The sequence below is a fragment of the Trachypithecus francoisi genome, unplaced genomic scaffold (assembly GCF_009764315.1).
Source record: "Trachypithecus francoisi isolate TF-2019V2 unplaced genomic scaffold, Tfra_2.0 Lachesis_group20, whole genome shotgun sequence".
In the NCBI taxonomy this organism is placed as follows: Eukaryota; Metazoa; Chordata; class Mammalia; order Primates; family Cercopithecidae; genus Trachypithecus; species Trachypithecus francoisi.
The window spans coordinates 33,255,732-33,268,037 of NW_022681466.1; the positions used below are offsets into that span (position 1 = coordinate 33,255,732).

Sequence of the window (12,306 nt, forward strand, 5' to 3'; positions counted from 1 at the left end):
TAGTCTGTCAAAGCATGTCTTACTTATCCAAAGATAACGGAAAGATGATTGTCAATACAAGGCAATATAATGTGATGTTAAGTTCCCTAGCTTTAAATATATATACAACTCAAACTATTTCTGATCAGAGATCTGGTTCCATAGTCAGATGCATCCAAATCCACTAACATAGCAATAGCTATGAAGTTACCCCTTACACGCCTTTATGAGGGACAGTTTATTATTGTGTACACTTGAACTCCTAGAAATAGTCACAGTTCCCTGTGACTGAGTTCCCTGTGACTGAGTAATAAGTAATTCTATTATTATGGCAATTTAATCAGAAAGCTATAGAACACAAAAATCTGAGAAATATTCTTTTAGAAGAAAGATCATGTAACTTAGTCCCTCACTATAAAGATCAGGTGTTAAACTAAAAGAAAAGAGTAGACTGCTTTTGCAGCTTGAGAAAAAGAAAGGTGGTTTCTCTAGCTAAAAGTTTATAGATGATGCAGGAACTGCTGCTTAGAAACTGCTTTCTAAACAAACTGCAAAGGGATGACTATAAACATTTTATCAACAAATTATAATAAAATCATCTAAGAAGCTGCCTCACTATTAAGGACAGAGAAAAACCACAGATGCTGTGATTTCAGTTCTTCTCTTTCATTTTCTTTATTTTGTAATTGTCTTTAAAATCTAAGCCTTCATTTGACAGGGAGGGGAAAAAAGGATCTTTTTCTGATGGGAAGACACAACTGTTAGGATGTAGCCTGGCATGCATTTCCACTGCCTGTTAATGTAGCCTGCAGAAAACTGTCTTCAGAGTAACAATAGCAGCAATACACCAACTTATTCAACAAAATGGTTATTTTATCACACTTATTGAAATACAGACAGTGAACCTGGTGTAGCATATGACATAGGAGGGAACAGGCCTGCTCATCAAAATTCCAACCTAAAAAAGACCGACATGATATGGAGGATACGGAAATGGTAACAACTGTTGATAGAAGAAACGTTTGACTTGACAGTGGGCATGGATTTTCAAATAACCCAAAAATGAAAATGAGAGACAAAAAACAGAAGGACCATCATGTAGATTAAAATTCTTAAGGGGTAACATAGTCAACACAACTGAGGAGAGATGAGCCCGCAACCATTTAACAGGAAAAAAACTCATATCCCACATGCTGAAACAGACAAGCCTCAGACAAGGCTAAAACAGAGGGAAAGAGGTCAGTCCGTGAGGAGGTCAAACTTAACTGTTTTCCACTAAGTACAATTAACTAAAATAATGAGTAGAAGAGCAGACTTGAGGGGGGAAAAACAGAGCGGGTACTGTCCTAAGGTTATCCATTTTACATGTAACCATGCTCTCAACAGACAAAATTTCAAAGGCTACATATTTAATTTGGCTTCAGGGTCTTCAAAGCAAACTATTTTTAGAGACTGGTCTGAGGTTTGCTTAGAGTTAGCAGCTTCCTCTAAAGGACTGAAAATGAGGATTTAGAATATTCTCTCTATAGAATATATACAATATGGAATATGTATATACGTATGGAATACAACTATACAATATATAGATATATTCATTCTAACCTAAACATTTTTTATCCTTTATGTACACACACACACACACACACACTACCCTACCATAGTAGTTGCTTTTGTATAAAATCAAATATGATGTTAATTTCAAATAATTCTCCATCAGTGGTTGGTATGACATACACAATCTTCAACTTCAATTTCCTTCAGAACTTGCTGAGTTCCTTTGGTTCTGATGGAAAGATTCAGGGTTTTGATTTTCTAGCTTACCTTTATTTGATGATAGCTAAGCTTAGAAATTAAAAACAAAAAAACAAAAAAACAAAAAACTGTGTGTGTGCAGGAATGCAGAAATCAGGGTAGAGATTGAAAGAAAAAAAAACACTGAAAACCTAGAGGGTGAAAAATAAATGTGTGTGTACAAGCAAACTTTATTACAGAATAAACATTTAAAATGTGAAACAATTCATCAACTAGGATTATGAAGAATGTGCCATTTTTTATGAAACACAGCAACCCCACAGCAACCCCACAAACTCAAAAGGAAAGACCAAAAACATTAAAAGAAACGAGATAATTCTACCTAATTCTCAAATACAACTGCCAATTACAGAATAGGATATTCTGATTAGCACAGGTCGTTAAGTAATAATAAAAGTTTTTGGCCAGGCATGGTGGCTCATGCCTGTAATGCCAGCACTTTGGGAGGCCAAGGCAGGAGAATCAACTGAGGTCAGGAGTTCGAGACCAGCCAGGCCAACATGGTGAAATCCTGTCTCTACTAAAAAAATACAAAAATTAGCTGGGCATGATGGCAGGCGCCTGTAATCCCAGCTACTCAGGAGGCTGAGGCAGGAGAATCACTTGAACCTGGGAGGCAGAGGTTGCAGTGAGCTGAGATCGTGCCATTGCATTCCAGCCTGCGTGACAAGACTGAGACTCTGTCTCAAAAAAAAAAAGTTTGTGATGAGAAAAGAAAATAGCTTTTATATGAGGAATGCAAATCCTTTTAATTATCAGGCCCAGAGAGACATTAAAATGAGACCACAATCAAGTCCTGCTTCCCGCTTTAGGCTATGTTATTCATCTCTTGAAACTGCTTGCTATTGCCACAAGTAGCTATAGATTAATAATGCCACAACAGACACTATAACCCATACCCTATAGCTTAACAATATATAGCCAATTACTAATCAATGTTATTTCTGTAAACCAATGAGAATTCCTGACAAACAACTTGGTATTAGCCCACTCCCTATCCCTCTTTTTTGCTTTTAAAAATCCACTTATGCCCTTTCCGCCATCTTTCCGCACCGCCACAATGGTGCGCATGAATGTCCTGGCTGATGCTCTCAAGAGCATCAACAATGCCGAAAAGAGAGGCAAACGCCAGGTGCTTATTAGGCCGTGCTCCAAAGTCACTGTCCGGTTTCTCACTGTGACGATGAAGCATGGTTACATTGGTGAATTTGAAATCATTGATCACAGAGCTGGGAAAATTGTTGTGAACCTCACAGGCAGGCTAAACAAGTGTGGAGCGATCAGCCCTAGATTTGATGTGCAACTCAAAGATCTAGAAAAATGGCAGAATAATCTGCTTCCATCCCGCCAGTTTGGTTTCATTGTACTGACAACCTCAGCTGGCATCGTGCACCATGAAGCAGCGAGATGAAAACACACAGGAGGGAAAATCCTGGGATTCTTTTTCTAGGGATGTAATACATATATTTACAAATAAAATGCCTCACGGAAAAAAATAAAAATAAAAATCCACTTGTAACTGCTGCTAATCAGAGTGTATATTCAGGGCAACTTGAATCTAGGCTCTGGGGTTGCAATTCTTAAACCTGGCTCAAATAAGCTCTCCACTTATATTAATTTTGCCTCAGCTTCTTCCTTTTAGGTTGACAGTGATTTATTTACCTTTCTGAAGACCAGGAAGTCCTTATAAATTCAATCTGTACTGTTGAAATCCTTTCTTCAATGTATTGGTACACTTTCCTGCCTAAATACATCATGTTGAACAAAAGTTAGCCTTTACTTGGTGTCTACACTACAAGGATATCATTATGGTCATTTTTGGGATGAAATAATTTACGTACTAAAGTATAAGAGACTGAGCTAAACTTACAATGTCCCTGGGAAGTTCTTATTTGCTTTTTAGGTTCATTACATCTGCTTCTTTTTTGATTTATCTCTGGTTAATAAGCATAGTACAGAAAAATTCCAGTTATTATTTATTTAATGAAAAGTATCCTATAGAACTTTGGTTCTGGGCTAAGGTACAGAATAGGAAATAAAAACTCAAGTGATCAGATATTAAATTAACTTTGCCACCAATATTGCCAAACTGGAACAACGGGGTATCTGAGGACAAAAACACATTTTCAGAAATTCCACCCATAGAAATGGAGTCTAGCAATCATTCATTCTTAGCACTGTATTGCTTAGTATCTCAAGACTTTGTCCAATAGCCTCAATAAATGTATAAAGATATCAAGAGGTAAAGGTCAAAAAAGGAACCGTGAACATCAAACAAGGCCGCTGGAAGTGACCCAAAACATCACATGCTGGGCTTTCCTTTTTAATGATAATAACAGTGATATTGAATGTTTATCCTTGCCTTCATTTCAAAGAGCTTCTAATTCTTTGCAGACATCTCTTACTAATCTTTATTAGGCTTTGGGAAGAAAACAGTTTTCCCCAAGAAGTGCCTTCGGAGAGGAAGAAGGCTTCCCAAAGCCAATAAAAAGGAAAATGTTTGCCCTTCTCCAGGTCTTCCCCCCCGCCCCGCCCCCGCCCGCCATCCCATTGGTCTCCTAACTCCCACTGTGTTGTACTGGTGATTGAAATGAATTGTAATACCATGCAAGTGTTGAAAGGATAATAATGGTAATTCAGTTTGTTTCCAAAAGAGTTATAAGCTGTGTGTGTTTAATCATAACAGGGAACAGGGAAGTAGAAAAGATGAGGAAACCCGTAATTACCTTTATCCCATTATTTACTTATTTTGGGAAGAGACTTCAAATTGGTAAAGTTACAAAACACTAAACACAGATTTTTTTATAGTGCAGACTGTTAGTCTCTGAGAAGGCACAAAGGATGGTCTTTACCTGAAAATTTTTTCAGGGACACAAATATTTGATAGATGCTATGACAAAAACTCTGCTTATTCTTACTTTGATCCAATTCTTCTCAGATAGGGAACTGAGAGTCTCAGAGACTTGTGGGATAATTTCCAAGCAGGCTATAGAATCGTATCTGCTGAGTTTCAAAAAACATGTTGGGACCAGCACAGTATAATGAACTGGGTAAAGTAGTCCCCTTCACAATCCTGAACTCCTTCCCTTCTGGTCCTTAAAAACATGGCTGCAAGCTCCACACCAGAAGTTGAAGCATCAGCATTCTGAGCAACTGTTCCAGAGTAGCAGCAATTTCTTTTCTTTCTTTTTTTTTTTTTTGAGACAAAGTCTCACTCTGTTGCCCAGGCTGGAGTACAGTGGCGCCATCTCAGCTCACTGCAACCTCCACCTCCCAGGTTCAAGTGATTCTCCTGCCTCAGCCTTCCCGAGTAGCTGGGATTACAGTTGCGCATCACCACGCCCGGCTAATTTTTGTATTTTTAGTAGAGACTGGGTTTCACCATGCTGGTCAGACTGGTATCGAACTCCTGACCTCATGATCCACCCACCTTGGCCTCCCAAAGTAGTAGGATTACAGGTATGAGCCACTGCACCCAGCCAATAGCAGCAATTTTTAAAATACTCTAAAATTTCAAAAAGGGAAGATGTAAGAGTGATATATAATGTGATTCTAGGATCCCTCAGAATCTGATAAATAAAAACTTAGAAAGCAGCTGCTTTGTGTCAGTGCTCACCTCATTGATCATGGAAGGAAGCTAATGGAGTTACCGATATGGAACAGGCACTCATACAAAGGTCCAGGGCAGATAACAGAACTCATACAGTATTAGTCTCTAAACCACTAAGGCTACCTGTACTACATTATGGTAATATTGAATCAGCATCCTTGACCCACAAAATTTTGAAGCTAAAGCCTTGTCCTTTTGGCTACATTAAAAATATAGTCTTGCTTAGTTGTGTTAAGCTGATGCCCAATTGAATGCAAATAGGTTAACTGAGCCTAAATCAATAACCTTCACACTTAGTAATATTTCTGATAGTAATTAGGTGAATAAGGAATAGCTCAAGTTTAATTATTATTTATTATTATTATTATTATTATTATTAATACCTAACATTTGCCATTTTCAAAGACAACACTCATACATTATTTCATTTCAGGTAGTCAGGCCACTTATTACTATTATTCCCATTTTACTCAGGAAGCCACAAGCTCAAAGAGGTTAAGCAATTTTCCTTTAGGTCATAAAGCTAAGAAGGATCAGCACTGAGATTAAAATACAAGTCTACTGAGAACACTTTTCACTGTAGGATGTTGCTCCTCATTTTAGAATACCTTTTATGCCTTATTATCATATTATATCATTATATATGAATCCTGTGCAAAGAGCACCATTTGGTGGGCATATTGTCTTAATTATTTGATTGGTGATAGAAATTATGTTCCTAGGTCAGAAGGCATCCAGTTATACGTAAGTTAGAAGATAATGAAGTAACTCTGCCCTGAGGGAACCCAAGAAACACTCTGATATACAAAAGGAAAGAAGTTCTTATCTAGGATGTCAGATTGCCTACAAAACAACTGCCTAATCACAGAGCGAATGCTGGTGACTGTAGGGTAACCTACATTTCTGGGAAAAGGAAAAAGCAACTGAGAGAAATGGTAGTTTCTCACCTTAGGAACTTTGCATGGTGGTCTGACTTCAGAGATATGTTCCTGATCTATTTTGGGGAAAATATACTCTCCTTCATGTTCACTAGATGCAGAACTGTACAGGTAATTTTCAAATAATAATTACCAAATGATTCATGCTTATTAATAGATCCTCACAAAAGTCTTGAAAACCAGGTAAACGCCGGGCGCGGTGGCTCAAGCCTGTAATCCCAGCACTTTGGGAGGCCGAGACGGGCGGATCACAAGGTCAGGAGATCGAGACCATCCTGGCTAACACGGTGAAACCCCGTCTCTACTAAAAAATACAAAAAACTAGCCGGGCGACATGGCGGGCGCCTGTAGTCCCAGCTACTTGGGAGGCTGAGGCAGGAGAATGGCGTAAACCCAGGAGGCGGAGCTTGCAGTGAGCTGAGATCCGGCCACTGCACTCCAGCCTGGGCGGCAGAGCGAGACTCCGTCTCAAAAAAAAAAAAAAGAAAACCAGGTAAACCAGAAAGTTACTTCTCCTCCATTTGATAAATTAAATAATTGTTGAATGTCATGCCAAAGACTATTTTACAACTCAACTGGAGAACTAGTGGTACTAGTCCTCCTGATGTTGGGACACCCAAGTGTTTGGGTATGCACCCACTGTTTGGGTGCCAAGCACTAGTTTCTGTGTAGAGTTTAGCTACAAGAGAAAATCAGATCTTCTGGCGGCACTTACAAGGCAGGTGCAGTCATAAAGAACTTGACTTTTGATTCCATTGTCTCTGCCAGGACAGGTGGTATGGTAGAAGTATGGAATCTTGCCAGACAGGCTCTAACTCAAACCTCCCTTTAGAAAACAAAACAATAAAAATGGAAACAAAATGCCAAATCCTATTCCATACCCTGAAGATTGACATTGCTTGAAAAACTAGGGCATTTTATATAATACATTCATTTGTTTTAAGCCTACATCAACTCAGGAGAAATAAGACTATGAAAATGAAAGGTCAGTTGCAGGCTGGGCTCTTTCCTTATAAATTCAATTCCCTATTCCCCTATATAACCTAAGGGACACTTTCATTTCAGTGAATTTTATTCATACATTCCTAACGTAAAAAAAAAAAAAAAAAACCCTATAATCTAATACCTGCATAGGAGTAACACAGGCAAGTTAGCACTGCTGAGTAGAATAAAAACCTTTGGCAAATCCTACTTACTTCCCAGATCCTACCTTACCTTCCTAGTACAAACTAGCACATCTCAAATTTTTGAGAATAGTCAGTTGATGATTCCGTGAAATAGATGGTCTTTCTCTAAAAAACTATAGCATGTTTGTTCAGAACCAAGTAAAAACAAAAGGATTGTTTCTAGTGGCAAAGATAGACAATTGATTATTTTTACCAGGTTTGTCTCCAGGGCAAGTCTTTGTGATTTATTGATATGTCTCCTGACCACAAGGACACCACAAGAAGACTCAGAGGAAGAATGCTCAAATGATCCCTGTGAGGGCACTGTTAGCTGTCACCACTGGAAACACTGAGCATTTCTGGTGTTCCTGGAATCTATTTCCAACCACTACTCTGTGGTTGTGATGAAGGGATAGGAAGAGATTGGAAATCTTCTAGAGCAAATGCTCTCTTCAGTTCATAACCACAGAACCAAGATAAAATAACAAGAATGTACTTTGCCCAAGGCATAATTCTGCCTAAATCTGCCCTATCCATCATTTTCTCCCTCCTAATTCTTGTTTATGTTGTTGTTCATCTGCTCGAGGAAGGAAAGCTAGATAATCTACAAACAGGTTCCGGAAAGGCTTGGAAAATTTGTGGATTCAGAGAAAGTTATTTAAGAGGAAGCCAAAATCTCTGAGAACAATGCCCTATAAATGTCCCAAAGTGTAAGAACCAAAATATTAAATGAATCGTTGTTCTTACCCAGAAGATAATTTCTTAAAGTTATAGTCTTAATTTTCTTGGAATGATAAATTGTCTATTCAGGCCCCAGAGATGAGGCTGTGATGCTAATACTTAATGTGGTGGTTGTGTCTCTTTATGCCTGACTCAATCAGTTGAAATCCAAAAGTAAGTTCTTCCTTGATTTACCTGCCAAGACCTGACTTCAGGCCCTCAGGGTGCTGAGGTTTTCCTTTGTGGGAGAAAATGACATCATCAACACCTCAGCGACAGTAGGGAATGCAGGGAATGTGGCTCCCAACATTTGGTGATACCATCAACTGTCCTGGGAGAAATCCCAAACTCCCAAGAGTCAAACATTGGTTTAGAAAAGTTTTTTGGGGGGTGGGCAGAGGGGGAGGTTGTTGTTTTGAGTTTATTAATAGTGTTTGATGTTTCCAAATATCGGTTTTAAAAGGGAAGATAAGTTAGGGGGACCTCTTCCAGTAAGTGTGTACCTCAAGAACCAAACATACGTGAATCAAGTCCAGATAGGGCAATTCAAGTCATTTGTATCTTACTGGGGCACATCCAACCAAGGAAGAATAAAGACTTAGTTATATTAGGCTCTCTCCCAGCTCTGAGATGAGTATATTCTTTGGGGGACTTGCTAATGTTGCAAGTTTGCATTCAAAATAAATTCTAGGCACTCACATAATCCCCCAGTCTCCTCCAAACTTTCTTTGATGTCCAACAACTAAGGACAAGGATCTTTGATTATAAAACAATTTCTTTGGTTGGAAGAAAATTCTTTGCAGGGCGTGAACAGCAGGAGAAAGAAAAGGTTTTTCTGAAGTGCAAACTAGTTGGAAACCCCCTGGGGAAAGAATCTGATTCCCAGTCTTTGAGAGGAACAGGCCTGCCTGTACAAGCTGCCTCTGCTGAAGGCCTCTAAGAAGGCGCTTTTGTGTCTACTGTATGGCCCTCAGCAACAGCACGGCGGCCCTTCTCTTTTTTTTTGCCAGCGGAAGTTTTCCAACTCTGGGAATACACAATGCAGAAAGTCACGGTTTAATAACAAGGCATAGTTACTAATCAGATGGCCCCATTTCCACTCCTCCCAGTTGCCTCCAGATGCTTATATACTAGAGCTCTATCCCCCTTGCCCCATGGGTGAACACCCACTAGCTGCTCTGAAATCTTATTTTTACTATAATTATTCAGCTTATCTCTAACAATTCACTTCACAGAGTACTTAGGATCAGAAGCATCCTACTCCTTTTACTTTCATGGCCCAGACTGGTTCTAGGTTGTCTCCAGCTCTTTCAGGTTTTTCCAAAGGTTAGATTCACTTAGGTGCAGGTTAGTGATTGAAGTCAATGTGTTCTGATCATTGGGACAGCCTTGACGAAGGATTTACAATAAGGGTCCTCAATTCACTACAGATATTTTAAAATGTGAAACTCCAGAGAAAGGCTCCTTTTTTGTGTGCGTTAACTGGAATGTAAAGACAGTACAGGACCAGAAGACTGGGAGTACAACTGAGTCTCATGCTTAGTTCTGCTACCTATTTATTGTAAGACATTAATTTAGTCAGATTTTTTCTATCACCTACCAAACAAATTTTGTCTTTGATGTCCAACAACTAAGGACAAAGAAAAAGAACTAAATAGGCAAGATACATGTCCCTTTAATATATGAAATCTATTTCTAGAATAAGCATAAACTCTAAAAGTTTAGAGCTGGAAAGGATCTTAAAGATTATTTAGTTCTCCCCCAACCCTACACCAACAGAAGAAAGATTAAGTGACTTGCTTTTACTTAAAATGATCATAAGGTGCCTATGGACTTTTCATACACCCCAAGGGGGCAACCCAGTAATCCCAAATATTCACTCATGACAATTTTTAAATGTTTAATGTATGTCATAGAGTTTACTAACTTTAGAGTAAAATAATCTAATGTCATAGTGGATGGGTACATTCTTCTTAAATGGTTCTCTATACGCCTCACATTATACTAAAATCAACACATTTTAGGGAACAGGAATAACACATTTATGACTAAAGTCAATAATAAAAAAAGGTACTAAAAACAACTTTTGTTAAATAGAGATGATATTCAAATACTCTTCACTTTCTACATAAAGGGTCTTAGTATTTATTTCTTCCCTTATGGAATGTAGTTTGCGAAGAATTAAAATCAAGCTAGTTGAGATAAACTCAAACAAAACTTCCAATATGTTGAATTCTGTTTAAAGCTAAATTTACTGTTTTAACTAAAATGTAACAGGGACTGATTGGCACATTTTAGAAAGTCAGTTTGCAACCTGAAAAAAAAGCCATGGTGTCTAGTCATTCTAGACTCCTAAAGACAATGCTAAAGATGAGTATTATACACACAAGAATATAACAACCTGTAATTAACTGATAACAGTAAAAGGTTAGAAGGTATGACTGGGTTGTAGTACTTTTTTCTCTAACTTTAAGCTACTTGAAGTTGCCTGGGTTAAAATTTAATATTTTTTCATTTGTTTTTTCTTTAATCATAGGGAATCTGAGACAGAATTACTACAAGCACTTGAATGACTCCTGAAAAAATGAAAATCAGCATCCTAGGCCAGAAACGGTAGCTCATGCCTGTAATCCCAGAGCTTTGGGAGGCAGAAGTGGGAGGATGGCTTGAGCCCAGGAGTTCAAGGTTATAGTAAGCTCTGATGGTACCACTACACTCCAGCCTGGGTGACAGAGAGAGGTGACAGGGAAAGACTCTGTCTCTAATGACAAGAAAGAAAGAAGGAAGGAAGGAAGGAAGGAAGGAAGGAAGGAAGGAAGGAAGAAGAGAAGAGAAGAGAAGAGAAGAGAAGAGAAGAGAAAAGGAAAGAGAAAAGAAAAGGAAAAGAAAAGAAAGGAAGAACGAAAGGAAGAAAGAGAAAATAAATCAGCACTCTAATGCATTTACGCCTACAACTACATCTGGCATTCAATACATAATGCCTCCTGCTATTTAAGTTGATTCTCCTCAGTTGGACTAGGCTAAGGTGCTGTTCTTTGAATTACTATAGTATCTGTCACAGAATTTGGTACAAATAGGAAAACCACATTATAAGGCATCTAGGGAATCCAGCACATCTTCCAGTCTTGGTAAGATTCTCAGCCTAGACTTTATAAAGACGTGATATTGCTCTGAGAAGATCCAGGACTACAGACCACTTGATGTGCAGTGATTTTGTGGCAGAATAAATGACACAGCACCACATAAAAGTATTGCTAGACTGTGGTGAGGTATTTTTTGTCTGCTCACTTGTTTTAAAGTATGCCTTGTAGTTGACTAGGGATCAAAGAGGAAAGAGACCCTGTGGCAGTCTATATCTTCTTAATGGAATGTTCAGGGGGAAATCTCTGCTGACATCTGCTTTTTAATTTCCCTGCAGTGACCCCAAAAGGTTTATAATAAATAAATAAACAATGCTAAAAATATTGGCCAGTAAGATACAGCAGCAGATTGGAATTCTTTGATAAGCACCAATCTGAGTTCAATTCTTCATATATAAAATGAGAAGACTGGACTGACTGTTTTTTTCTGGCTTGAAATTTGATGATTATATTTCACAAATGGAATATTCTGCCACTTTTCCCTCCCCTCCATCAAAATTGTATTTTACTCTAGGAATGGAAAACTGAATGGGACTTAATTCCAATATAGGGCCAATATACTCCTTCAAAAGTTAAAGAAACTTGACCACAAGAATTTTAAAGTCAGATCATCAATATAATTCTAGGTAGAAGATATTAAAATAAGGGAACACAAAACCCAGATCATATAAAAGATGTTTTTTGTTGTTTTAGAGTAGATAATACATAAGACTGTAGAAAATGGTTTTGGGGGAAAAAACGAATAGAAATCTATACATTTTTTTGTTTTGTATTTTTAGAAAATAGCAAAATAAGTAGACTTAAAACATAAGACCTTTAGTCTCATCCAAATTATTCTACAGAAGTAAAATACCAACAGTGTTTCTCAAATGTCATATATTTATGTATGTACAACAATACCTTTTTGATATACTAGCATGCACAAAAGTACATAATAATTT

At 38.0% G+C, this 12,306-nt stretch overlaps 2 protein-coding genes across 3 annotated transcripts in view; one reads left to right on the forward strand and one right to left on the reverse strand.

The window, feature by feature from the left end:
• The window catches only part of RNF43 (ring finger protein 43), a 65,252-nt gene that overhangs the window by 41,806 nt on the left and 11,140 nt on the right, over nucleotides 1-12,306 (reverse strand). The gene's annotated exons all lie outside the window — the stretch shown is intronic.
• Nucleotides 2,804-3,299, forward strand: LOC117067299 (40S ribosomal protein S15a-like). Its single transcript, XM_033183655.1, has one exon. The coding sequence runs from the start codon at nucleotides 2,819-2,821 to the stop codon at nucleotides 3,200-3,202; it is 384 nt and encodes a 127-aa protein (XP_033039546.1). The 5' UTR covers nucleotides 2,804-2,818; the 3' UTR covers nucleotides 3,203-3,299.